The sequence below is a fragment of the Somniosus microcephalus genome, chromosome 2 (assembly GCF_052327205.1).
Source record: "Somniosus microcephalus isolate GS21.2 chromosome 2, FLI_Smic_1.0, whole genome shotgun sequence".
Classification (NCBI taxonomy): domain Eukaryota; kingdom Metazoa; phylum Chordata; class Chondrichthyes; order Squaliformes; family Somniosidae; genus Somniosus; species Somniosus microcephalus.
In genome coordinates this window covers 273,682,225-273,709,804 of record NC_140988.1, presented here as the reverse complement: position 1 = coordinate 273,709,804, position 27,580 = coordinate 273,682,225, and the positions used below count along the sequence as shown (strand labels likewise).

At 48.7% G+C, this 27,580-nt stretch overlaps 1 protein-coding gene across 1 annotated transcript in view; it reads left to right on the top strand.

Annotated features, from left to right (window-relative positions):
* Positions 1-259: 259 nt before the first annotated feature.
* The window catches only part of LOC147123409 (sodium channel protein type 9 subunit alpha-like), a gene marked incomplete at its 5' end in the record, with an annotated part of 190,436 nt that continues 163,115 nt past the window's right edge, over positions 260-27,580 (top strand). The window contains 1 exon segment of the mRNA XM_085965975.1: positions 260-457. Coding sequence (XP_085822101.1) covers positions 260-457 — 198 coding nt within the window.

Here is a 27,580-nt window from a genome sequence, read left to right as displayed (position 1 = left end):
ACATTTGATTTTGAGTTCTGTACCTGGGCTCCCCTGAAAATTCAGTGGGCACACCATACAGGCCTAATAAATGTGTAAATTCACTGCCTGGTGTGTTACTGAGGCACTCAGGAAAGGAAGGTTTGATCCCTTGCATTTGCTGAGTTAGTTTATTGTGGTATTTTCCAGATTATCTGCTTATTGAAATATGATTAAACCATCAACCCTCCATTGCATCTGTTATTTCTAAATTTGTTACTGATTCTCAATAACTGTTTCTCATTTAATACAGGTTTTGTCAATTATTTTTATAATAGAAGCTATTTTGAAGGTGACTGCTCTAAATCCTATGCCCTATGTGAGAAACGGATGGAATGCATTTGATTTTATTATTGTTCTTCTGACTTGCTTAGAATGGGTACTTTCCATAATAAATATTCCAACACTAAAACTTTCCATGATACGATCACTGAGAATGGTAAGTACTTATTATTTGTCTCTATAAACTGTTCACAAAATTGTTCTGTTACAATTGCAGTCCATATGCTACTGTATTTAAAATGCTTAAGACATTTCTTTAATCGTGATTTGTGAATACATTAAAAAATATATATATCTACTCTATCCATCTGGTTATGTAACTATTGTTGGTTTCATTGTATGTGATAATGGCTATTATATTGATGGGCTACATACAAACAAAATCTTGTTGTTAAGCCTCACGTAGGAAACAGCAGTAATTACATTTTTGTTCCTTTAATTTTCTCCTCTCCCCTCCTGAAGGTGCTGGCTTATGCTTTGGTTGCATTGGTTGCCGCACCTCACCAGAGTACCCATTATTCAGGGTAGACAGCAAGGCCTCAAAATCCGTGGCCAGGCTCATACCAACATCTGCCTCCGACCTTCACCACTATCCCCAATGAAGTTCGACGGGTAAGGGGAGGGACCGGGTGGACCAGGTCTTTGGTGGGTTGCTGAGGAGACCAGAAATTCTGACAAAAGCTTTCTGGCAGGGTGGTGGGGTGGAGGGGGGGCGCTGGTGTGGGTGGTGCCGGGTCCCCCTCGGAAAGGTGATTGATACGATAGGCCCCCTTGTGTCAGACATACTCTGCCAAAGCTATGCCAGGGCCCAACTGAGGGCTGGGAAGTAGGAACTGCCAACTTACAGAGTCTCCACTCCTGATCCCGCTCCCCCTCCTTGTGTCGATGGCATTGTAGACGCAGGTGGAGGCTCTGGCCTCAGAAGACCACAGAGGAATTGCCGAATTGGGGATGAAACATGGAATAGATCCGGTCCGAGTTTGTGGCAGATCTGATGGATTCCCTCTAGAATTATGCTGTAACGACAATGGATTATTGGGCCCTTGAGTGTCTACAGGCTATTCATTACTGAGGACATTGCAGCTGAACCCAGTTCTCTCCTCATCCAATATCCATGTGTGCATAATTCATCAGATGTCATTGGATAGTGATTAGGATTAGGAACTCTAACTGATGTCCTTCCTCCAACACAGGTTCCTAAAGCCGATTGTAACACAACTAACTGCACACTTGCTGGAATCAACTAAATCAGCAAAATGGGGATCAAACCTGTGTCCTTACTGGTCTTTATAACTCTGTTCCATGCCGGGCAGTGCACTGAATAACTGATTCTTCAATGGAGTTATTTTTCTTGGTCAGCCAGGTTTGACATACACAGAATCCCAATCAATATCCTTAAGAACCTCCACTTAAATTTGCTTTATATTAACTGTGCACTCTTTACCCATAGTGACAAACCCCACTCACCTAAGCCCAGAGAACTTAAGTGCAGGTAGGCAAGAATCAAAGCTTAGGAACCTATAAGTGTTTGCAGGAATACGACTGGCGTTTCGCCAACTAAGTTGTGCAGCTTACCAGTACAGGCCACTAGTAAGCTTCCTGCTGTTGGTCTAGCACTGGCTTGCAGATTTATCTGAAGCCAAATTGGAAGAATCAGTGTGTTGATGATTGATCTAAAGGGATAGACTTTCACTGGGTGCTCCGGATCTGCCTGGTTCAGGTTTGTTACAGAGGAACGACTCAGTGTCAGTTTCTCTCATAATCAAATGTATCCTCTTGGAGCCAACTTGACCCCACCCTCCTACCCCACAAGGAGAATAGTCGTTACTTTGTCCTGTTACAGCGGACAAACATAGGCTTGATAGCTTTCTGGATGGACAGTGGTTTCTCAGAACTCCTCCTAAGCAGCACGATGAGCAACACAACTCACCGTAAACAGTGTGGGTACATCGGGAACAATTAGAAGAATTTATGAGAGTTATTTTTCAGTAATTATGTCTTTTTCAGATTCAATGGGGTCAATTTTAACTTAGCCAAATTGGCATTTACAAAGCGCTGATGGCCTCAAAATGGGGGTTGGTAGATTTACTGCCCTCTTAACGCCAACGCTCCGGCCACCACCATTTTTAAAGAGGCCTACCTCTGGGCAGCCGAAGCACACACCTGTTTCAGGTGGTAGGTCCTTTTAATATGCAAATCAAGGTTCTATGACGTACATTGGAGACAACTGGGTGGAACATGTGCTGTTTATGATCTGATCAATTTGACTGGCAGTACAGCCAAAGTGGACCAAAAAATGTAAGTTTTAAATTATTTTTGTGGGGCCAGGAGGATCTGGATTGCTTTATTCAGCTGTCAGATGGTAACCATATTCCTGGAGTATACATGGCACAGGAGTTACACATGCAAACAGCATTTCAGCAATTTAAAACAGGACTTACACACTGGTCATTTAGCATGACTGGAAAGGGCTGATTTTGAATGGCAAATCATGGGAAGCTACTCACAATTTTCTAATATCCGCTCACAGGGGCAGAGTGCCGACATCAGGAGTGTACATTTGGAAAATCACCATTAAAAAGTTCACCTCTCTTTCCCTTTCATTTTCTGACAGACCTGCTGTGCATCCCAACATTTTCTGCTTTTTACTTCAGCTTCCTATCGTTAGTGCATTTTCTGCTTTTTATCTCTGGCACTTCAGTGAACTACTGTGAGGGAAATCAACTCAAAATGAGAAGAACAAAAATGAGCTATATTCTAATAATATTGTAGCTTTTCAATAAATTAGCAGACAACTTGACCCAGGAAAGGCATCTAAAGTTAAGTACTTGGCAGGGAGAAAACCATGCATAAAATTAATTTTATTTGGAAAATCTCCTTAAAACATTCATTCTCTCCAATTGCTTAATTTATATTGCACAAATCCCTCGTCTGTAGAGTTATAACCAGGATATTAATAGCATCTGGGCATAACAAATATATTTTTGCCTTTCTATGATAATTTCTGATCTACCTTTTATTTTCACTCCTGTGTGCTTTGGCCAACAAATTCTGAAGTAACTTGGTCATAAAGTTCAACCAATTTATAAAATTAGGTGGGAAGAAGAAAAGACTCAGACGATTTTAATTCACCCTGCCCAGCAGGAACAGAGCAGTAGCGGCAAAGAAGAATTACAAGGATGATACCAGAACAGAGGGGTTATAACTATCAGGAAAGACTGAATAGGCTGGGGCTCTTTTCTCTAAAAAAAAGAGGGCTGAGGGGTGAACTAATAGAAGTCTTTAAAGTTATGAGAGGGTTCGATAGGATAGACGTAGAGAAAATTAAGGGCCATTGTGGTGTATGTAACCTGTTCCACCTTAAGAGAACTACCTTAAGAGATGTACTACTTTCTCTTGGCTGCTGTATACTGTAATACCGGTGGTGACCACAATATAAGTGTTGTGTAGGGATTTGCTGGGCAGTTCAGCCCTGACCTCCGAATAGTAAAGACCTGTTAAAGTTATTCTTGTGGTCTGTGTCCAGTGATTTATGTAGTGTATGTAACCGTTCCACCTTTAAGAGAACTATTTTAAGGGTTGCACTACTTTATCTTGGCTGCTGTATACTGTAATACCGGTGGTGACCACACCGGTATATAAGTGCTGTGTAATGATTTATTGGGCAGTTCCGCCCTGACCTTCAACTAGTAAAGACCTGTTAAAGTTTACTCTTGTGGTCTGTGTAGTAATTCTCCATATAACACACAGACTTAACAGTGGCGACGAGTACGATCTTACCCTGCGGCAGAGATACATCCAAGGCAGTTTAACGGGCGTCGAGAGGAGGCATCCGCCCTCATCATTCTGCTGAGAAAAGACTCAGGTCTGCAGAGCAAAGGAAGAATTCTGACACGAAGCCTTCCATCAGCAACAGGCAGTGATCATCCCTTCTATCACGGTGGTGGGTAAGCCGATCAGCGACGAGCAGCAAGTCGGCCACGTTGACTGTGAGTAGGGGAGAAAATAAAAAAAAAACGGAGGATATAAGGGCGGAGAACTCGACCACGGCCGGGGAAAGGAGCCGGCCAGAAGTTGGGGCCAGAGGCGCTGAGACTGGGGCAGCGTAAGGCACGGAAGCCGCGGTGAATGCAAACGCAGCCGGTGCGAAAGACCGGGCTGCAAGCGGGCTGGGAGACGCAACAGCGTCGAGAGAGAGCTCGACCGCGACCGGTGAAAAAGGCCGGGCAGCTACCGAGGCCACGAAGCGCAGCGACTGGGTCAGCGTAAGGCGCGGGAGAAAATAAAAAAACCGCGGAGAACTCAGCCGCAGCCGGGGGGGAAAGGACCGGACTGCAAGAGGGGCTGGGAGGCACGATTTGAAAACCGCTGGGGGAGGGCGAACGCAGCAGATCGGCAATCGCCATTACAGCCAGCGGGGGAGAAAGGCAAACGCGGGAAGCCACCATTTTCGGAGGCGGGGGAAGAAGACAAGCGCGGGAAACCGCCATTTTGTAAAAGAAAAAAAAAAAAAAATTCTTTTGTTTCTCAAGAAGATCGCAAGGATGCCTAAGCGTGGTAACATCAACGATTTCAATCCCGATGTTGAAGATTGGGCCACGTATGTAGAATGCATAGAGATATATTGTAAGGCAAATAAAATATCAGATGAAGATAAAGCACTAACCTTACTAAACTCAATGGGTGCGAAGACATACGGGCTATTGAAGCATCTTCTATCACCAGCTAAACCGGCGGATCAGACTTTCGCTAATATTGTTGCTGTCCTGAAGAATCATTTGAACCCCACACCGCTGATGTTAGCGGAACGGTTTAAATTTTATGCGAGAACGCAACTGAAAGAGGAAAGCAACGCGGAGTATTTAATTGAACTGCGCAAGCTAGCGAAATACTGTCAGTTTGGGGAAAGCCTGACAGAGGCACTGAGAGACAAATTCGTGTGTGGATTGTCGAAAGAAGGAACACAAAAGCGGTTGCTTAAAGAGAATGATCTTACACTTGATAAGGCTGTCACTATTGCAGTATCGAACGAAGCCGCAGCGAGAGGCACCGCGGAAATGCAGCTGAAGGCAGCGGTACTCAGCGTAGATCAAACGGCTTCGGGTACAACAAAATGTTATCGTTGTGGGAAGACAACACACGATCAGAACCAATGCTGGTTTAAAAACCAGGAATGTAGAAAATGTGGCAAGCTTGGTCACATAGCTAAAGTATGCCGGTCAGGAAAGAAGACCAGCAACAAAAAGTCACCACAGGAAAAGTGCAGAAAGGTACATAAGGTGGCTGAGAAGAGTTCGGATGAACAGAATTCGGATTCAGACTCCAACAGCAAGGAACTGGGTAGTCTGAGAATTCACAACGTGAGTAAGGAAGCTGACCGACAAACTATCTGGGTCACACTGCAGTTAGCAGGAGTCCAAGTGAAGATGGAATTGGACACCGGATCGGCGTTGACGGTCATGAATAAGCAAGATTACAAAAAGTTATTCAAACATATTCCCCTACGGGATACGGAGATAGTATTGCAGACATACACGGGGCAAAAAGTATACCCCATCGGAAAGATAAAAGTCAAGGTGATACACAAGGGCAAAGAACACCAACGAATGGACTTATATGTACTACCTGAGGGAGGTCCACCCCTTCTGGGACGGGAGTGGATCAGGAAAATAAATATGGACTGGCACTCCCTAAACGCAATAACGGTAGATTCCGGAAAAAAAGACGTCAAACCTGAACGATTGTCCAGAATATTGGATGAGGCTAAAGAGGTGTTCCAACAGGGACTGGGAACACTGAGAGGAATTAAGGCAAAAATCAAGATTGCAGAACATGCAAACCCAAAATTTTTCAAAGCCAGACCGGTACCGTATGCGATACAACCTGCTGTGGAAGCTGAGCTGGAAGGGCTGGAATGTTCAGGAGTACTGTCTAAGGTGGACTGGAGTGAGTGGGCCACGCCCATTGTTCCCGTCATGAAGCGTTCATCGAGTAACAAGCCAGGGGAACCGGGGAAGGTCCGCATCTGTGGAGACTTCAAGATCACAGTTAATCCGGTGCTTCACACGGTGCAATATCCGCTTCCGCGGATTGAGGATATCTTTGCTTCATTGTCTGGTGGGAAACGCTTCACCAAGATAGACCTGGCGCAAGCGTACTTACAGATGGAAGTTGAGGAAGAGTCGCGCCAGTATCTCACAATCAGCACGCACAGAGGCTTGTATCGATATAATAGACTGGTTTTTGGAGTGGCTTCAGCTCCGGCAATTTGGCAGAGGGCCATGGAGCAGGTATTACAGGGAATTCTAAGCACTCAATGTTACTTGGACGATATCCTGATTACAGGAGATGATGATGAGGAACACCTTGCAAATTTGAAACTGGTGCTCACCAGGTTGAAGGAATATGGCCTTCGAGTTAATCGCCAGAAATGTGAGTTCTTTCAGAAACGGATCTCGTACTGTGGTCATGTCATTGACCAGGAGGGGCTGCACAAGTCACCTGACAAGATCGAAGCTGTTGTGAAGGCTCCCGCTCCGGAAAATGTATCCCAGTTGAGATCGTTCCTAGGGTTGATTAACTATTACCATAAGTTTCTGCCAAATCTATCCACGGTGCTGCACCCGCTGAATGCTCTTTTGCAGAAAGAAGTACCATGGAAGTGGAGCGAGGACTGTAAGAAGGCCTTTCGCAAAAGCAAGGCATTGATCACCTCAGAGGAAGTGTTTGCTCACTTCAACCCAACGCTACCTATTCGTTTAGCTTGTGATGCTTCTCCTTATGGTATTGGAGCAGTACTCTCACACAAGTTGCCAAATGGCTCGGAAAGGCCAGTCGCATTTGCATCCAGATCATTGACCTCCGCTGAGCGCAACTATGCTCAGATAGATAGGGAGGCTCTCAGCCTGGTGTGGGGAGTAAAGAAGTTTAATCATTACCTGCAGGGCCAGAAGTTTACACTGCTGACAGACCACCAGCCGTTGGTATCCATATTCAACCCTAAAAAGGGCGTTTCCATTATGACAGCGCAAAGACTACAGAGGTGGTCCCTTTTCCTAGGGGCACACCAATATGACATAGAATACAAAGGATCAAAACAGCATGGGAATGCTGACGGTTTATCACGCCTACCGTTGCCAACGGTAGAAGAGGCGCCTACAGTGGACCCAGTGGAGATGTTCCACTCAACAATAGTGGAATGTCTACCAGTGACAAATTCTACGATCGAAAAGGAAACAAGAAATGACCCGACTCTCTCACGAGTCTACGATTTAACGGTGAAGGGATGGCCAGCACATGGCGAACCACTGTTGCCAGCATTTTCGCAAAGAAGAGAACAGCTGTCAGTGTGCCGAGGAACTTTGATGTGTGGATCCAGAGTGGTGATTCCACCCAAACTCCAGCAAAAAGTGCTAAAGGAGCTTCACGAGGGGCATCTGGGTGGAGTGAAAATGAAGAACCTAGCCAGAGCGTTCGTGTGGTGGCCAGGTACCGATGGAGACATCGAAGAAATGACCAAGAGCTGTCTAGGATGCCAGAAGGTCCAAAACGCCCCACCACAAGCTCCTCTGCATCCATGGGAGTGGCCCTCATCTCCATGGCAAAGGGTACATATCGACTTTGCTGGTCCATTTATGGACTCAATGTTCTTAATCGCGGTGGATGCACACTCCAAGTGGCCGGAGGTAATAAAGATGTCCTCCACCACCACGGAAAAAACCATCACAGTATTAAGGACCATATTTGCCAGGAATGGGCTGCCGGAACAGACCTGTTCTGATAATGGACCGCAATTTGTGTCCGAAGAATTCAGGAAGTTCTTAAAAAACAATGGGGTTAAGCACTACACGTCCGCCCCATACCATCCCGCCACCAATGGATTAGCTGAAAGGTTTGTCCAGACCTTCAAGAAGGCCATAAAGGCCATGGGTAATGAAGACATAAATCTACAACATAAGGTAGATAACTTCTTGTTGGCGTACAGGAATGCAACACATGCGGTCACAAACCAAACTCCCGCCATGATGTTTTTCAATAGAAGACTAAGATGCCGGCTGGATTTGATCAAGCCAAACATCAGAAGGGACGTAGAGAACCGGCAATTTCAAGGCATGAATGAAAGGCCAACTAGAACCTTCCAGATAGGTCAACAAGTTTTGGCTCGGGACTACCGTACCGAGAAATGGCAGCCTGGAACTATTTGCACACGACTAGGACCGCTGATGTATACCGTGGACATTGGTGAAAGCATAATAAGGCGCCATGCTGACCAGATCATAGCGTCATCCGAAAAGGGACAACCTACACCACAACTCTATACGCCTAATGATGAAGCAGAGATACCCATAGTATCTACCTCCGATCCGGTGATACTGGAACCAGATGAACCCGACACTGACATTCAAGCCGAATCGACCTTGCCAAAAGAACCTACTACACCACCGAAAACTACTACACCACCGAGGCGTTATCCGGACCGAGTCAGGAAGCCTCCAGAAAGACTGAATCTGTGAACTGTTTTTACATTAAGTTGTGTATATATGTTATGATGTTATGTTTAATGGGAAGATATACTGTTAACCTAAAAAGGGAGGATTGTAGTGTATGTAACCGTTCCACCTTTAAGAGAACTATTTTAAGGGTTGCACTACTTTATCTTGGCTGCTGTATACTGTAATACCGGTGGTGACCACACCGGTATATAAGTGCTGTGTAATGATTTATTGGGCAGTTCCGCCCTGACCTTCAACTAGTAAAGACCTGTTAAAGTTTACTCTTGTGGTCTGTGTGGTAATTCTCCATATAACACACAGACTTAACAATTTATAATAAGCATAACTGGGACACACAGACTTAACAGTGGCGACGAGTCCGATCTTATCCTGCGGCAGTTTTACATCCAAGGCAGCTTCGTCCTCAGAACGGGCGTCAAGAAGAGGCATCCGCCCTCATCATGCTGCTGAGCACCATCACACGGGAGGCATCGCGAACCCGGGTTAAAAAGAAAAATTCTGACCACGAAGCCCTCCATCAGCGACAGGCAGTGATCATCCCTTCTACCACGGTGGTGGGTAAGCCGATCAGCGACACGAGCAGAAAGTCGGCCGCGCTGACTGTGGAGTGGGGGAGGGAAAACGGAGGAAAAAGGGCGGAGAACTCGACCACGGCCGGTGAAAAGGGCCGGGCTGCAATCGAGGCCGAGAGGCGCAGCGACTGGGGCAGCTTAAGGCACGAGAGCCGCGGAGAACTCAAACGCAGCCGGTGTAAAGGACCGGACTGCATGCGGGGCTGAGAGGCGCAACAGCAGGGGAAGCGTGAATGCCCACGGGAACCGCAGGGGAGTAAAAGCAGCGTTGGGGAATTGAGAACCGCTGGGGAGGCGAGAACAGCAGCAGCACGGCAATCGCCATTGCATCCAGCGGGGGAAGAAGGCAAACGCGGGAATCCGCCATTGTAGTCGGCGGGGGAAGAAGACGAGCGCGGGAAAGACCGCCAAGCGCGGGAAGCCGCCATTTTAGTAGGCGGGGGAAGAAGACAAGCGCGGGAAGCCGCCATTTTGAGAAAAAAGAAAAATTTAAAAACTTGCAAGGATGCCTAAACATGGGAACATTAATACCTTTGATAGCGATATCGAATATTGGACCACGTATGTAGAACGCATGGAAGTTTATTGTAAAGCAAATAAGGTACCAGATGATGAGAAAGCACTAACCTTATTAAGCTCAATGGGTGCGAAGACATACGGGCTATTGAAGCACCTTCTATCACCAGATAAACCGGCGGATCAGACTTTCGCGAATATTGTTACTGTCCTGAAAAATCATTTAAACCCCACGCCGCTGATGATAGCGGAACGATTTAAATTTTACAGAAGAACGCAGCTGAAAGACGAAAGCAACGCTGAATTTTTAATTGAACTGCGTAAGCTATCAAAGTACTGTCAGTTTGGAACAGGACTAGCAGATGCGCTGAGAGATAAATTTGTGTGTGGATTGTTAAAAGAAGGAACACAAAAGCGACTGCTTGAGGAGAATGACCTTACGCTTGATAAAGCTGTCACTATTGCAGCATCGCACGAAGCCGCAGCGAGAGGCACTGCGGAAATGCAGCTACGGTCACCGGAACTCAGCACCAATCAAATGGTCTTGGGTACAGTAAAATGTTATCGTTGTGGAAAGACAACGCATGATCAGAACCAGAGCTGGTTCAAAAATCAGGAATGCAGAAAATGTGGCAGGCTTGGTCACATAGCTAAAGTATGCCGGTCAGGAAAGAAGACCAGCAACAAAAAGTCACCGCAGGAAAAGTACAGAAAGGTACACAAGGTGACAGAGAACAGTTCGAACGAACAGAAGTCAAATTCAGACTCCAGCAGTAATGAACTGGGTAGTCTAAGAGTACACAATGTTGGTAATGAAGCAGACCTCCAAACAATCTGGGTCACACTTCAGATAGCAGGAGTCCAAGTGAAGATGGAATTGGACACTGGATCGGCATTGACGGTCATGAATAAGCAAGATTACAAAAGGTTATTCCCACATATTCCCCTACGGGATACGGAGATTGTATTGAAAACATACACGGGGCAAAGAGTATACCCCATCGGGAAGATAGAGGTAAAAGTGGTCCACAAGGGCAAAGAAAGCCGAGGAATGGACTTATATGTGCTACCTGAGGGAGGTCCACCACTACTGGGACGGGAGTGGATTAGGAAAATAAATATGGACTGGCATTCCTTAAAAGCACTAACGGTAGATTCCGGAAAAAAAGATTTCAAACCTAAACGATTGTCCAGAATATTGGACGATGCTAAAGAGGTGTTCCAACAGGGACTGGGAACACTGAGAGGAATTACGGCAAACATCAAGGTTGAAGAACATGCAAACCCGAAATTTTTCAAAGCCAGACCGGTACCTTATGCGATACGACCTGCTGTGGAAGCTGAGCTGGAAGGGCTAGAACGTTCAGGAGTACTGTCTAAGGTAGACTGGAGTGAGTGGGCCACGCCCATTGTCCCCGTCATGAAGCGTTCATCGAGCAACAAGCCGGGGGAACCGGGGAAGGTTCGCATCTGTGGAGATTTCAAGATCACTGTTAATCCGGTGCTTCACACGGTGCAGTATCCGCTTCCGCGGATTGAGGATATCTTCGCTTCGTTGTCTGGCGGGAAACACTTCACCAAGATAGACCTGGCGCAGGCGTACTTACAGATGGAAGTTGAGGAAGAGTCACGCCAGTATCTCACGATCAACATGCATAGAGGCTTGTACCGGTATAATAGACTGGTTTTTGGAGTGGCATCGGCTCCAGCAATTTGGCAGAGGGCCATGGAGCAGGTATTACAGGGAATTCCAGGCACACAATGTTACCTGGACGATATTCTGATTACAGGAGATGATGACGAGGAACACCTTGCAAATTTGGAAATGGTGCTCACCAGATTGAAAGAATATGGACTTCGAGTTAATCGCCAGAAATGTGAGTTCTTTCAGAAGCGGATCTCGTACTGTGGTCATGTCATTGACCAGGAGGGGCTTCATAAGTCTCCTGACAAGATCGAAGCTGTTGTGAAGGCTCCCGCTCCGGATAATGTATCCCAGTTGAGGTCGTTCCTAGGGTTGATTAACTATTACCATAAGTTTCTGCCAAATTTATCCACGGTGCTGCACCCGCTGAACGCTCTTTTGCAGAAGGGAGTACCATGGAAGTGGAGTGAGGACTGTAAGAGGGCCTTTCGCAAAAGCAAGGCATTGATCACCTCAGAGGAAGTGTTGGCTCACTTCAACTCAACGCTGCCTATTTGTTTGGCTTGTGATGCTTCTCCATATGGTATTGGGGCAGTACTCTCACACAAGTTGCCAAATGGCCTGGAGAGGCCAGTTGCGTTCGCATCCAGATCATTGACCTCCGCTGAGCGCAACTATGCTCAGATAGATAGGGAGGCTCTCAGCCTTGTGTGGGGAGTAAAGAAGTTTAATCATTACCTGCAGGGCCAAAAGTTTACGCTTCTGACAGACCACCAGCCGTTGGTATCCATTTTTAACCCTAAGAAGGGTGTTTCGGTGATGACAGCACAGAGACTCCAGAGATGGTCCCTTTTCCTAGGGGCACATCAATATCAGATCGAATTCAAAGGTACAAAGCAGCATGGTAATGCTGATGGGCTGTCGCGCCTGCCACTACCTACAGAGGAGGAGGCACCGACGGTTGACCCTGTTGAGTTATTTCACTCGACCATCATCGAATGTTTACCAGTCACCAATGCAAGTATTGAAAGAGAAACCAGGAACGACCCGACACTGTCCCGGGTCTACGAAGTGACAGTGAAGGGATGGCCAGCACATGGTGATCCACTGTTACCGGCATTCTCAGCAAGACGAGAACAGCTGTCCGTCTGTCAAGGAACATTGATGTATGGAACAAGGGTGATTATTCCTCCTAAGTTAAGAGAGAGAGTTCTAAAGGAACTGCATGAAGGTCATCTGGGGGGAGTCAAGATGAAAAGCCTTGCTAGGGCTTATGTGTGGTGGCCGGGTATCGACCAACAGATAGAGGATCTGACGAAAAGCTGCTCAGGGTGCCAAAAAGTGCAAAATGCACCTCCGATTGCACCGCTGCATCCATGGGAATGGCCTTCAACCCCATGGCAACGTGTACATATTGACTTTGCTGGTCCATTCATGGACTCCATGTTTTTAATTGCGGTGGACGCACATTCTAAATGGCCAGAAGTGATTAAGATGACTACCACTACCTCGGAAAAGATGATCGCGGTGCTAAGAACGATATTTGCAAGAAATGGATTGCCAGAACAAATATGTTCAGACAACGGACCGCAGTTCGTGTCAGAAGAATTCCAGAAATTCATGAAGAAGAATGGGGTGAAACATTATACCTCTGCCCCATATCATCCGGCTACAAACGGGTTGGCCGAGAGATTTGTACAAACGTTCAAAAAAGCAATAAAGGCCATGAGCGAAGATCAGATTCCACTACAACACAAGGTGGACAAATTCCTACTGGCATATCGAAACGCCACTCATGCAGTGACAAACCAAAGTCCTGCCATGATGTTCTATAACAGGAGGTTGCGGTCCAGGTTGGACTTGTTAAAACCAAATGTGCGGAGGGAAGTTGAAAACAAACAGTTCCAGCATATAAATAACAAGACCACTCGAAGTTTCGAAATAGGACAATCAGTGTTAGCCCAGGACTATAAAAACGAGAAATGGCAATCTGGAACAATTCGGGCCAGACAAGGACCCCTGATGTACACGGTAGATATTGGTGAAAATGTAATACGGCGTCATGCTGACCAACTGGTAGAATCGAGAACAAGGGTCGAACCCATGGTTACGGCAGAGACAACCGTGGAAGAAGTTAGTGAACCTGAAGCATCTACCTCAGAAGTGAATGTACCTGATGATGATGTCCAATCCATAAGAGACCAACTAGATGAGTCACCCCAGCAACGAGAATCAGAGACCCCTGAAAGGCGTTATCCAACTCGAATCAGGAGGCCTCCTCAGAGACTGATTCTTTGAACTGTCTTGCATGAAGTTGTATATATATATGTTACAGGTAGACTACCCTTTATCCGGACTTCCGAAAACCGAAACCCTCTAAAAACCGAAGGTTTTTTCGGTCAGCGTAAGTCCAGCGTAAGTCGTGCGCACGACCCCCCGCGGACCCCCGCGGACCCCTGCCGGCCCCGACCCCCGCCGACCCCCCCGCGGACCCCCGCCGACCCCGACCCCCGCCGACTTACGCTGAGCGTCAGTGTAAGTTGTGCGCACGACCCCCCGCCGACCCCCCCGCGGACCCCCGCCGGCCCCGACCCCCGCCGACCCCCCCGCGGACCCCCGCCGACCCCGACCATAAGTCGGCGGGGGTCGGGGTCGGCGGGGGTCCGCGGGGGGGTCGGCGCCGGCGGGGGTCCACGGGGGGGTCGGCGGGGGTTGGGGCTGGCGGGGGTCCACGGGGGGGGGGTTGGTGGGGGGCGGGGCCGGCGGGGGGGGTCGGCGGGGGTCGGGCCGGCGGGGGGGTCGGCGGGGGTCGGGGCCGGCGGGGGTCGGGGCCGGGGGGGGGGTCCGCGGGGGGGTCCGCGGGGGGGGTCGGGGCCGGCGGGGGTCGGCGGGGGGTCGTGCGCATGACCCCCCGCCGACCCCCCCGCGGACCCCTGCCGACCCACCTTCCGAAATCCGAAATTCTCCGAAAACCGAAACACGGCTGGTCCCGAGGTTTTCGGATAAAGGATAGTCTACCTGTATTATGTTATGTTAAATGGGGATATAACTGTTAAGCTAAAAAGGGAGGATTGTGGTGTATGTAACCTGTTCCACCTTAAGAGAACTACCTTAAGAGATGTACTACTTTCTCTTGGCTGCTGTATACTGTAATACCGGTGGTGACCACACCGGTATATAAGTGTTGTGTAGGGATTTGCTGGGCAGTTCAGCCCTGACCTCCGAATAGTAAAGACCTGTTAAAGTTATTCTTGTGGTCTGTGTCCAGTGATTTATAATAAGCATAATGGGCAGCATGGTGGCATCGTGGTTAGCACTGTTGCCTCACAGCGCCAGGGACCCGGGTTCGAATCCGGCCTCGGGTGACCGTCTGTGTGGAGTTTGCACATTCTCCCCGTGTTTGCGTGGGTTTCCTCCGGGTGCTCCGGTTTCCTCCCACAGTCCAAAGATGTGCGGTTAGGTTGATTGGCTATGATAAATTGACCCTTAGTGTTAGGGGGATTAAATACGTGGGGATAGGGTGGGACATGTGTTGGTGTAGGGGTTACGGGGATCGGGTGGGATATGTGTCGGTGCAGGCTCGATGGGCCGAAATGGCCTCTATCTGCACTGTGGGGTTTCTGTGATTTCTGTGATTTCTGTGATAACTGGGACACACAGACTTAACAGCCATAGTTACCATTAATTTGTGTGGGAGTCCAAAACTAGGGCCCATAAATTTAAGACAGTCACTAATAAATCCAGTAAGTAATTCAAGAGAAATGTCTTTACACAGGAAGTGGTTAGAATGTGGAACTTGCTTCCACATGGAGCAATTGGGGCGAATACCATAGATGCCTTTAAGGGGAAGCTAGATAAATAAATGAGGGAGAAAGGAATAGAAGGTTATGCTGATATGGTTAGATGAAGTAGGGTGGGAGGAGCCTTGTGTGGAGCATAAACACCAGCACAGACCAGTTGGGCCGAATGGCCTTTTTCCATGCAGTAAAATGTAAGAAGCCCAGAAAGAGACTGCACAGTGCAGAAGATGGGAGTCATCCTGGCTGCTCTACTCTGGTTAGAGGAAGAGGAGCAAAAGAAACAACAGCAGCAGGTTAGGGAACCTGAGAGAGCTGCAGTTGAGCCTCTGAGAAGACCTCTGAGGAGGGCTGTTCATGAGCATCCTTACCCTGCTCATAGGGTCTACAGGCCCAGAGTCAGTTACCTCCAGTTTTCCGAGGGGGGTTGACGTCTCCAGAGCGGCTGTCACGGATCTGTGCATCCTCTTACAGCAAGACCTGTAACCCACTCTTCCAGCTGGCCATGCATTGCCTGTGGCAATAAAGGTAACTGTAGCCCGTAATTTTTTCACCTTGGGCTCTTTCCAGACTGCAGCAGGTGACATCAGTCACAATGGTCAATCTGCAGACCATGCATGCATCAAGCAGGTCACTGACATCCTCTTTGCCAAGGACAATGATTTTATAACATTTCCAATGGACACCAGCAGTCAGCAGGAATGGGCTGTCGGTTTTGCTGCCACAGCAGGCTTCCCACAATTTCAGGCTGTGATTGACTGCACCATGTAACCATCAGGGCATTTCCCAATGAGCCAGCACCCTTCATGAACAGAAAAGGCTTCCATTCCATTAATGTTCAACTAGTGCGTGATCGCCAGCATATCATGCGGGTTTATACCCAGTTTCCTGGCAGCTGATTTGATGCCAGCATACTGCATGAGTCCACCATTTCTCCCAGCTCAGCAATTCAGAGGCTGGCTGCTTGGGGACAAGGGTTATCCTCTTTACATCTGGCTCACAAACCTCTACAAAACCCATGCTGAATGTAGATACAACCAGAACCATAAGATCATTACAGCCATCATCAAGGACACCACTGGCTTGCACAAACAAAGCTGTCACTGGCTGGACAGGTCTGGGAGCTTTCTACCAGGTAGGCCACAGAGAGGCTCCCGGATTGTAGTCATCTGGTACATTCTGTACAGCTTTGCTCTGCAACGGAGATAGCACATGGACCCTGCACCAAGAAGACCTTCCACAATCTGATGAAGAAGACTCCAACATCAGCGATGATGGAGCAGAAGCAAGAGGGTGACGGCACCAGCCTGCAGGCAGAGCTCTTCACCAGCAGTTGACTGACCAATGTGTCAGCTGGTCTGCTTCATCCCCCTACCTCTCCCATCCACCCTTGCATTAACAGTTCTCAACACCATCTCTACCAGCCCCTCTACCTTTCATAAAGAACTTTCAACCTCTGACCAACATTGATATACATGACACTTGACATTGTAGGCTCAGTAGCTGCTATGGAACAACACTAGATAAAGTTGGAAAGTCATAAGAACATAGGAAATAAGAGCAGGAGTAGGCCATTTGGCCCTTCGAGCCTGCTCCACCATTCAATAGATTATGGCTGATCTTCTACCTCAACTCCACCTTCCCGCACTATCCCCATATCCCTTGATTTCCTTAGTATCCAAAAATCTATCGAACTCTGTCTTGACTATACTCAATGACTGAGCCTCCACAGCTCTCTGGAGTAGAGAATTCCAAAAGTTCACAACCTATGAGTGAAGAAATTTCTCCTCATCTAAGTCTAAAGCTGTGATTTTTTTACTGGGTAACAGAAGATCTACAACATACTATTTTCACCCATGTGTTGACCCATAAAGGGCAATTTTCCTGGAGCCATCAGGCGGGCTTTCAGGCGTGTGGGGGGGGGGAAAATCGCAAAAATAGGGGGCCGCGACCCCCCCCCCACCATCGCCTGATTCCGCGCCCCGTCCGATTTTCACCCACCTGACCCGAATCAGTCCCGCCCGCAGCAGGCGGGAGTGGTCTTCAGGCACCTTAATCACCAATAATTGGCATCTATAATGCCATTTTAAGGGGCCCTTGCTATTTTCAGCCTTTTCCCACGTTAAACACGTCTGGTGGGAACCCCGCTGATGAAACCTGGCGTGAACAATACCGGATTGCTGACTATCAGCTACAGGTCAATCAGGAAAGAAGAGATTTAATCAGACATCATTTGTAGGTTGCAGGACCTTATTGTTTCAGGCTTGGGGCAACTTGTTCCAGGCTTAGGCACAGCTGTGGAAGGTTGGAGCCTCACACGCTTCTCCAGTGTGAGCTCCTGGGAAGCCCCTCTCGCCACCCTCACTCAGCGTTTCCTCAACAGAGGCATCTACCAGAAGCATGGGAGGCCTTTTTTTCCTTCCCTTCTTGGCATTAGAGGATCTCCAGCAGCAGAGGCAGCAGCAGCAGATCCAGCAACAACAGCAGCACCAGCAACAGCAGCAGCAGCAGGAGCAACAGGCTGCGGCTCACCTACCTGAGGCAGCACAGGCCAGAAGGGGCCAGCGCATGGAAAGCCGTCGGCGCAGGAGATACCCCCCAAACAGGGTCTACAGACACAGGGTCAGCTACCTCAACATGACTGAGCAGCAGTGCCAAAGGCGGCTCCGACTTTCGCGAGAGGTTGTGACTGACATCTGCGCAATGCTGCAGCAAGACCTGGAGCCCAGAGCACCAGGTCGACACTCCTTACCAGTGGCCATCAAAGTCACCACCGCACTCAACGTTTTTGCCTCAGGCTCCTTCCAGGGATCAGCAGCAGACATCAGCGGCATCTCCCAGGCGGCCGCACACACTTGCATCACGCAGGTAACCAATGCCCTCTTTGCCCTCGCGCACAATCACATCCATTTCACCAGGGATCGCGCAAGTGTGAGGGCGCGAGCACTTGGATTAGCTCATCTGGCAGACTTTCCAAGGGTGCAGGGCATCATTGACTGCACACATGTGGCCCTTAGGGCACCCCATCGCAATCCAGGAGTTTTTGTCAACCGCAAGGGCTTTCACTCCCTTAACGTTCAGCTGGTGTGTGACCACAAGAAGGAGATTTTGCAAGTTTGTGCCAAGTACCCTGGCAGCTGCCATGCCCTCATACTGCGCCAGTCTACTGTGCCTCCACCATTCAGGCCGCCAGACGAACTTCAGGGATGGCTACTTGGAGACAAGGGCTATCCCCTGCGGACTTGGCTAATGACGCCGTTGAGGAGACCAACCAACGAAGCTGAGGAGCGCTACAACTCCAGCCACATTTCCACCAGATGCATTATCGAGCAAACCATCGGATTGCTGAAGATGCGCTTCAGATGCCTTGATAGATCAGGTGGAGCCCTACAGTACTCAGCAGCCAGGGTCTCCAAAATCATCGTGGTTTGCTGTGTACTTCACAACATGGCACAGCGTCGTGGCTTGCAGATTCCTCAGGACCAAGTGGCTCCTCACAGACCCGCCTCGGATGAAGATGATGCTGAGGAGGAGGAGGGCGAAAACGACTATCCTGCAGAGGCCCATCAACCAGCGGCACCATTACGCGAGAACATTGCTGCCCGGGATGCAAGGAACGCACTCATCCGGTCCAGATTTGCTTAGCCTAGTACATCAAACACTGTAGCCTCGCTGCTTCTTACCTGAGCATGGACAATGGCCAAACCCTGCACATTCCTACCTATTTGACCAGCATCCTGACAAGTGCAAGTAATCCTAAGGCCTCAATGTGAAATCCCCATTCGCCAAATGACACACGCCACAACTGCAGCAGTTGCCATCAGATTTTTTATAAACAAGATACTGATGACATAATAACTATATACAAAACTTTTCACCCAAGTGACTACCCTTGTGATTAGTGGTGCTTTATTTTTCTCTTACGCGTGCTCCTATGTAGTGGTTCCCCTGTGGCTTCAGCAGATGTGGAGGCCCCTTGCTAACTTTCCTGCTGCTCCTGTCTCGACACCTTTGGCGGGCGTCCTCTGGGCAGTCTGCTGCTGCTGCGGCTGTGCAGGGGTTGAGACACCTATCTCACTTGGGTGTGGACTTCAGCGGGGCTCTGACCGAGGGCTCTGCAGTGACATGGAAGTGTGAGCGCATGGAGAGGAGCCCCCACTTCCTTGAGGTGTGCCAACAACCTCCCTCTCATGGGTCAGGCCCCCCTCAGCGTCTGCAAGTGGCTGGAGAGCACCTTGCTGCACATCAGGGGAGCCATGGGGACCCGTATCTGCACTGGAAGTCCTACTCAGAAGGACTTCAATGAAGGTCTGGTTTCTGTGTTCAATAGATGCCCATCACTCCTCAAGAGATGTCATTCTATTCTGAACACTCACCATGCTTTCCATACCCTGGCGACTAATCTCCTCCATGGCTGTAGCCCTCCTCTCCTCAGCCGTAGCCCTCCTTTCCTCGGCCGTAGCCCTCCTCTCCTCGGCCGTAGCCCTCCTCTCCTTGGCCGTAGCCCTCTTCTCCTCGGCCGTAGCCATCCTCTCCTCTACCGTAGCCAGCCTTACCACGGAGGTAGCCATCCTTTCCATGGTGATGCGTTCATGCACCAATGACTCCACTAAGGCTCTGCTCATGTTCGCTATGGACTCCTCCATTCGCTCCACACTCGCAGCGACCCTGGAGACAAAACCTGCCAGAGACTCCTGCATCTGTGCATGGAGATCCATCACCTCTTCTCTTGCGGATGAACCCAGAGGCAGAGGGTCGACATGCAGCTGAGCTGAGCTGGCAGAGTCCTGCGCCCTCCGACGAGGACTCTCCACTGCTGTCCCTGTCTCCACAATCTGCTGATGCTCACTTGTGAGCTGTGAAACACCAGGTGACAACACTACTCTATGTCCCAAAGGTCCCCCCGAGGTGTGAATGTCTGCGCTGGTGCTGGGTGCGCTTACTTCTGCTGATGCTGCGACCTCAGAGGTTGGAGCTATTATGTCCGTGTATAATTGAGACACGGACTGCAGGAGTTGATTATAACAAGTCTTTACTGGATGGAGACAACCTGGAAGCCTGCTAGGGCCTTTTATACAGGGGTGGTCACTGCCGGTACTGCAGTCTGAGACCAGTTATTCCCTTAAAGGTACATACACAACAATTCCTCCCCTTTTAGATAAACAGTACATAACATTCATTTAACAACTAAATAATAACTAATTACAATTACAATTACGGTTGCTAGATACATTGGTTGAAGTTAAGCAATTATAAGTTCAGTCTTTGAGGAGGCTTCCTGATTCTGTCTGGATAACGCCTCTTTGGGATATCAGGTTCTTCTGGCAAGGTTGCGTCAGGATCAATGTCGTTGTTTGGTTCGTCTGCTTCCAATATCACCGATTCTGCGGTAGATGCAATTGGTACTTCGGTTTCATCGCCAGGTGTATCAGATCGTGGTGTGGAGTTGACGTTTTCCAGTGACTCTAGAATCTGGTCAGCATGGCATCTTAAAATGCTCTCTCCAACGTCCACGGTATACATTAGAGGTCCTTGCCGTGTACAGATCGTTCCTGGCTGCCATTTCTCTGTGCGGTAGTCCCGGGCCAAAACTGGTTGACCTATCTTAAAACTCCTGGTCGGCCTTTCATTCATATTCTGAAACTGCCTGTTCTCCACATCTCTTCTGACGTTTGGCTTAACCCAAATCCAAGCGGCATCGTAGACTTCGATTGAAGAACATCATGGCTGGAGTTTGGTTGATAACCGCATGTGTCGCATTCCGGTAGGCAAACAAGAAGTTATCCACCTTGCGTTGTAGGGGTATATCTTCATTACACATTGCCTTGATAGCCTTCTTGAATGTTTGAACAAACCTCTCGGCCAATCCATTAGTGGCTGGATGATATGGGGCGGGTGTGTAATGCTTAACACCATTGTTCTTTAAGAACCTCCGGAACTCTTCAGACACAAACTGTGGTCCATTGTCAGGGCAAATCTGTTCAGGCAGCCCATTCCTGGAGAATATGGTTCGTAAGACTGTGATAGTTTTTTCTGTGGTGGTTGAGGACATTTTTATTACCTCTGGCCACTTTGAATGTGCATCCACCGCAATTAAAAACATCGAGTCCATAAAGGGACCAGCAAAATCAATGTGCACCCTTTGCCATGGAAATGAGGGCCACTCCCATGGATGTAGAGGGGCTTGTGGTGGGGCGTTTTGGACCTTCTGGCATCCTGTACAGCTCTTGGTCATCTCTTCGATTTCTCTATCGATTCCCGGCCACCACACAAACGCTCTGGCTAAGTTCTTCATTTTTACCCCTCCCAGATGACCCTCATGAAGCTCATTGAGCACTCTATCCTTCAATTTGGGTGGAATTACTACTCTGGATCCACACATCAAGGTTCCTCTGCACACTGACAGCTGTTCTCTTCTCGGCGAGAATGCTGGCAGCAGTGGTTCGCCATGTGCTGGCCATCCCTTCACCGTTAAATCATAGACCCAGGAGAGTGTCGGGTCATTTCGTGTTTCCTTTTCTATGTTTGCATTCGTCACAGGGAGACATTCGACTATAGTCGAGTGGAATAACTCCACTGGATCCACTGCCAGTTCTTCTTCCACCGTCGGCAACGGTAGGCGCGACAATCCATCAGCATTCCCATGCTGTTTAGTTCCTTTGTACTCGGTGTCATATTGGTGTGCCCCTAGGAAAAGGGATCACCTCTGTAGCCGTTGTGCCGTCATTATCGGTACGCCCTTCTGAGGGTTGAAAATGGAGACGAGAGGTTGATGATCAGTTAGTAGAGTAAATTTCTGACCGTGCAGGTAGTGATTGAACTTCTTCACCCCCCACACCAGGCTGAGGGCCTCTCTGTCAATCTGGGCGTAGTTACGCTCGGCTGAAGTTAACGAGCGTGACGCAAAAGCTATCGGCCTCTCTGAACCATCAAGGAATTTATATGACAGTACCGCCCCAACATCGTAGGGAGACGCATCACACGCCAGTCTTATCGGTAGTGAGGGGTTGTAGTGAGCCAATACTTCTCTTGAAGTGATTAGGTCCTTACTCTTCTGAAAGGCCCGTTTACATTCATCGCTCCATTTCCATGCTACTCCCGTTCGTAGTAGGGCGTTCAGTGGATGCAGAATTGTGGACAAATTCGGCAAAAACTTATGGTAGTAATTCACCAATCCGAGGAATTACCTCAGTTGCGACACATTTTCAGGCACTGGAGCCTTAACTACCGCTTCAATTTTGTCAGGGGACTTATGCAACCCCTCTTCATCAATCACGTGGCCACAATACGATATCTGTTTCTTAAAAAACTCGCACTTAGGGCGATTGGCTCGTAGCCCATGTTCACGTAGTCCAGTGAGCACCTGCTCTAGGTTGGCAAGGTGTTCACTGTCATCTTCACCTGTCACTAGGATGTCGTCCAAGTAACACTGAGTCCCGGAATCCCTTGCAGGACTTGTTCCATTGCTCTTTGCCATATCGCCGGAGCTGATGCTACTCCGAATACCAGTCGATTATACTGGTAAAGACCTTTGTGAGTGTTTATCGTGAGATACTTCCTAGAGGATTCTTCAACCTCCATCTGCAAATATGCTTGTGCTAGGTCAATTTTTGTGAAACGCTTCCCTCCAGATAGTGAGGCGAAGATATCTTCTATCCTTGGAAGAGGATATTGTACTGTGTGAAGGACTGGGTTCACCGTCACCTTGAAGTCCCCACAGATGCGAACCTTCCTTGGCTCCTCAGACTTATTGTTTAACGTTTTCTTCATGACAGGAATGATGGGTGTCGCCCACTCGCTCCAGTCTACCTTAGATAACACGCCTGCCTTCTCCAGATTCTCCAGCTCTGCCTCGACGGCTGGGCGAATTGCATATGGTACCGGTCTTGCTTTGAAAAACTTGGGAATTGCATTCTCCTCTATTTTTATCGAGGCGGTTACGCCTTTAAGAGTGCCCAGTTCTTGTTGAAATACCTCTTTGGCATCAGCTAAGATTGTTGACAATCATCCAGGAGTGACGTCGTCATCCTTTTTACCAGCCACCGTCAGTGCCTGAATGGAGTGCCAGTCTAAACTTATCTTTCTGATCCATTCACGTCCGAATAACGGTGGTCACCATCTTGCAGAATGTAGAGATACAATTTCCGTATTTTCTTGCCGTTGTATTCGACAGGCACCCTTATTTTTCCTCTGGGGTATACTATTTGCCCCGTATACGTCCTCAAGACAATGGATGTTTCCCTCAGGGGTATGTGTGAGAATAGCCGCTTGTAGTCTCGTCGATTCATGACGGTTAGAGCTGATCCTGTATCCAATTCCATTTTGACTTGGGACCCTGCTATCGTGAGGGTGACCCAAATGGTTCGGTGATCCTCTTTTGCGATTACGTTGTGAAGTTTGAGACAGCTTAGTCTCCTGTTCCCGAATTCACTATCGCTCATCTGGTCTTCGGAACTACTGTCCGTCATCTTTTGTACTTTCCTGTACGGTTCCTTAGTAGCCTTTTTGTTGTCGTTGGTCTTCTTCCCAGACCTGCAAACTCGTGCAATGTGTCCCATCTTTCCGCATTGCCTGCATATTTTGTCCTTGGACCAGCAGTCCTTCTGGTCATGGTTTGTTCTGCCGCAGCGATAACATTTTGCAAATCCCCGTGTCATTTCATGGGTGCCGTATTCCTGTGGCTTTTGTTGTATTTCCGCAGCTCCCCTTGCTGCTGCTTCGTACGATACTGCCATGCTGAAAGCCTTATCTAGCATCAGCTCTTTCTCTGAGAGTAACCTCTTCTGGGTTCCTTCACTCAGGAGTCCACAGAAAAATTTGTCCCGTAAGGTATCTGCCAGTCCTGCTCCGAACTGGCAGTGCTTTGATAGCTTGCGTAGTTCCGTAAGGTAATCAGCATTGCTCTCATTTTTATGCTGATTTCTCCTGTGGAATTTAAATCTTTCTGCTATCAGCAGCGGTGTAGGATTTAGGTGTTCCTGTAGGATAGCAACAATTTCGTTAAAACTCTTCGCCTTCAGTTTGGCTGGAGTAATCAGGTCCCGCAATAGGCCGTATGTTCTTGCGCCCATTAAATTTAGCAATACCGATGCCTTTTTCTCATCGGCTATTTCGTTTGCCTCGCAATATACCTCGACTCTTTCCACATACGTGGTCCAGTCTTCTATTGCATTATCGAAGGCAGTGATATCGCCAGTCTTTGGCATCTTGAAAATCTAAGATGGCGCCTCCCGCGCTTTGCCTTCGTCCCCGATGGATCAAAATGGCGCCTCCCGCGCTTTTCCTTCTTCCCCGCCGAGTTAAGGTGGCGCCTCCCGCGCTTTCCCGCCGCTGCCGCTGCTCTCCGCGGTATTTTTATTTTTCTATCGCGCTTCAATATTTGCTCCGTTAATTGAAGAACCGTTCCCGTCGTGGAGCAGACCCTCTGGGACACTTCCCTCCCTCTTCTTAGGTCTGAACGCTGCCCGGCTGCGAAGCACCAGCCCCGCCCTGTGTGCTCCACCCTCTCTCTCTCTCTTTGCTTCCCGACTCGCTGCCCGGCCCCGTTGCAGAGCCACCCGATCGAGCTCTAGCCCGCCGCAGCCCAGGAAGGATCAATGCACTACCTGCCACCAGCCCGATTAGCTGGGAAACCACAGACTGGAGACCAAGCCTGGCTCTCGACAGTCTCTCCTGCACTTTTCAATTCGATGATTTGGAGGGCGGTTGCCCACGGTCGACACCCGTTTCTCGAGTTTCTTTGGATTATTTTTTTTTTTCTTTCTTCTGGCTTCGACCTTCAATAACGTCGTCTGAGGTGCTGCCGAGTTGCAGGTAAATTTGTTTCTTACTCGTCGCCAGTATTATGTCCATGTATAATTGAGACACGGACTGCAGGAGTTGATTATAACAAGTCTTTACTGGATGGAGACAACCTGGAAACAAACTACAGAAGCCTGCTAGGGCCTTTTATACAGGGGTGGTCATTGCCGCTACTGCAGTCTGAGACCAGTTATTCCCTTAAAGGTACATACACAACAGGAGCTTCCTCTGAGGAGTCTGGCTGCTCAGCCTCTTCCTCCTCCACAGTGGGGACGGGGGCTCTGGATGGTCCTGTGGGGGAGTAAAGGAAAGAGTTAGAGATTTGATGCCAAGGCTACATGCACATTGGATTTTGCAGATGTTCATAAGTCCAAATGATGTAGCTTCAGAATCTTAACAGCGACTCATGCTATGTCAATGAGAGAGATGGAAAACTATTCTGTCACCAGCTTGCGGGACTGCCCCTGTCTCTCCTTCCCCATCTTCCGCAGCCACATCAGCCCCGACAATTTCCAGCACTCCTTCCTCCCAGGGGGTCAGGTGGGCTATTGAGGGTGGGCCTCCTCCAGTCCTGGCTCGCTCTCTGTTGTTGTGAGCTCTCTTTTCCTGCAATGAGGGAGACAAGTGGAGTTTGAGTGAGAATGAAGGAGTGAGTGTAGAGATTGCATAGCATAGATACTTAGAGGGAGACAAAGATGGTGTGAGGCTGCAAGACCAAGGGCCCTCCCTGTGTGTTGTCAGTTGTGTTCAAAGCATCAGAATGAGAGGGAGTGTGAGTGCTGCATGGTGGAATAGTTATGTGAATGTGAGCATAGGGAGAAAGGGAATGGGTAAGGGTGCATGGATATGACTGTGAAGTGTGATGTGGAGGAAGAGAGTGCTAAAGCTGAGTGCTGGTGGGGAAAGTCAATGGGGATCAGTTTGAGGGTGATGGAAACTTCACACTTACTTTTCCTGTACGGTGAAGGTCATGGAATTGTTTCCGACACTGTATCCAGGTTCTTCTGGTGACTCCCAGCGAGTTGACATCTGCTGACACCTGCATCCATGCAGCCTTGGTCTCAGTGGGAGGCCTCTTCCTCCCTGACCTAGGGAAGAGGACCTCCCTGTGGGCCCTAACCCCATCCAATAATGCCTGCAGTGAAGCCTCGTCGAATTTGGAGGCAGCTCGGGGTCTGGCACTGGCCACAACTGCTGCAGGCTCCTCTGCTATCCTGTATGGTTCGTTTGGAAGCCTGCAGAGGAAGCAATGCTTGCTGTGGACCTTAAAAGCACCACGAATTATGACATCATACTGTGCGACTTTCTGACTGGAAATAGTCAATTAGCAAGGGTTCCCACACGCTGGAAATGAATTGGCCAATTGAGGGAAAATTGCATCAATCTGGCAGACCCATTTAGATTCGTGTGGGATCCCTGACATTCGGGGAACCCGACAATTCCCCACACCTGCAGGAAAATCGCCCCCATAGTGTTGTGCTCATCCTGAGGGAAGAGCAACATGTGCCAATCCATTACACCATTGCCACGCCCATGGGGTTGTGGCTCATCATTCCCACTGATATGAAGGAGAGCAGACTGTACCAGGTCTGTGAGGTGAGTGAAGCCCCAAAAAGTGCATTCCCCAAGAATTTTGAAAGTGTAGGAGAGGCCCAGAGCCTGAGTGACACCAGTTTGAGCATCCATCAAAGCTGCCAGAGCTGGTGACACAGATTCCTGTTGTGTGGGCCCTGCTGTAGTGTCCACAGAGTTGAACACATGCAAAGTAGACTGCAGAGTGCTGATGCTCTGCGACAGAACACCACACAAGATGGAAGCAGACTCCTCCATTCTCAGAAATAATGCAGCAGTTTTCTTTTGTAGGCTGGGTTCCTGATGTCAGCATCTCTATTCCCCTTAGCACAGTTATGAGCTGAGCTTGCCCTCCGACAAGCCATCTCCTGGGTTTCCTTTCCACTCGCCCCTCTCCTACTCACGTGCTCTGTGATTCAGACCCCTCTAACTCACTTTCTATCACTTTTGGAGTGGTGATTTTTGGGCTAATGCTTGGGAGTGATGGAGTGAGTTTCCCATGCTTCTTTGGGAGGAGTCTGCAGGGTCTAGGCCTTCAGATAGTGAAAGGGAAGACAGACAAGGGTTAGCATGACACAGAAAAGCTAGACATGGCTAGATTATCATGCTGCCTGTGTGATTTTTTGAGGAGAGAGAAAAGTACAATAATAGGCAGACACCCTACTGAGCATGGCCTCCAGCCTCACCGTCACCAAGGCTCCTTCTGGATGAGAGCCTTGATGGATATTTTTAATTTCATTCTTGAATATGGGCATTACTGGCAAAGCCAGCATTTACTATCCATTCCTAGTTACCCTTGAGAACGTAGTGGTGGGCTTTCTTTTTGAACCGTTACAGTCGGTGTGGTGAAGGTGCTTTCACAAT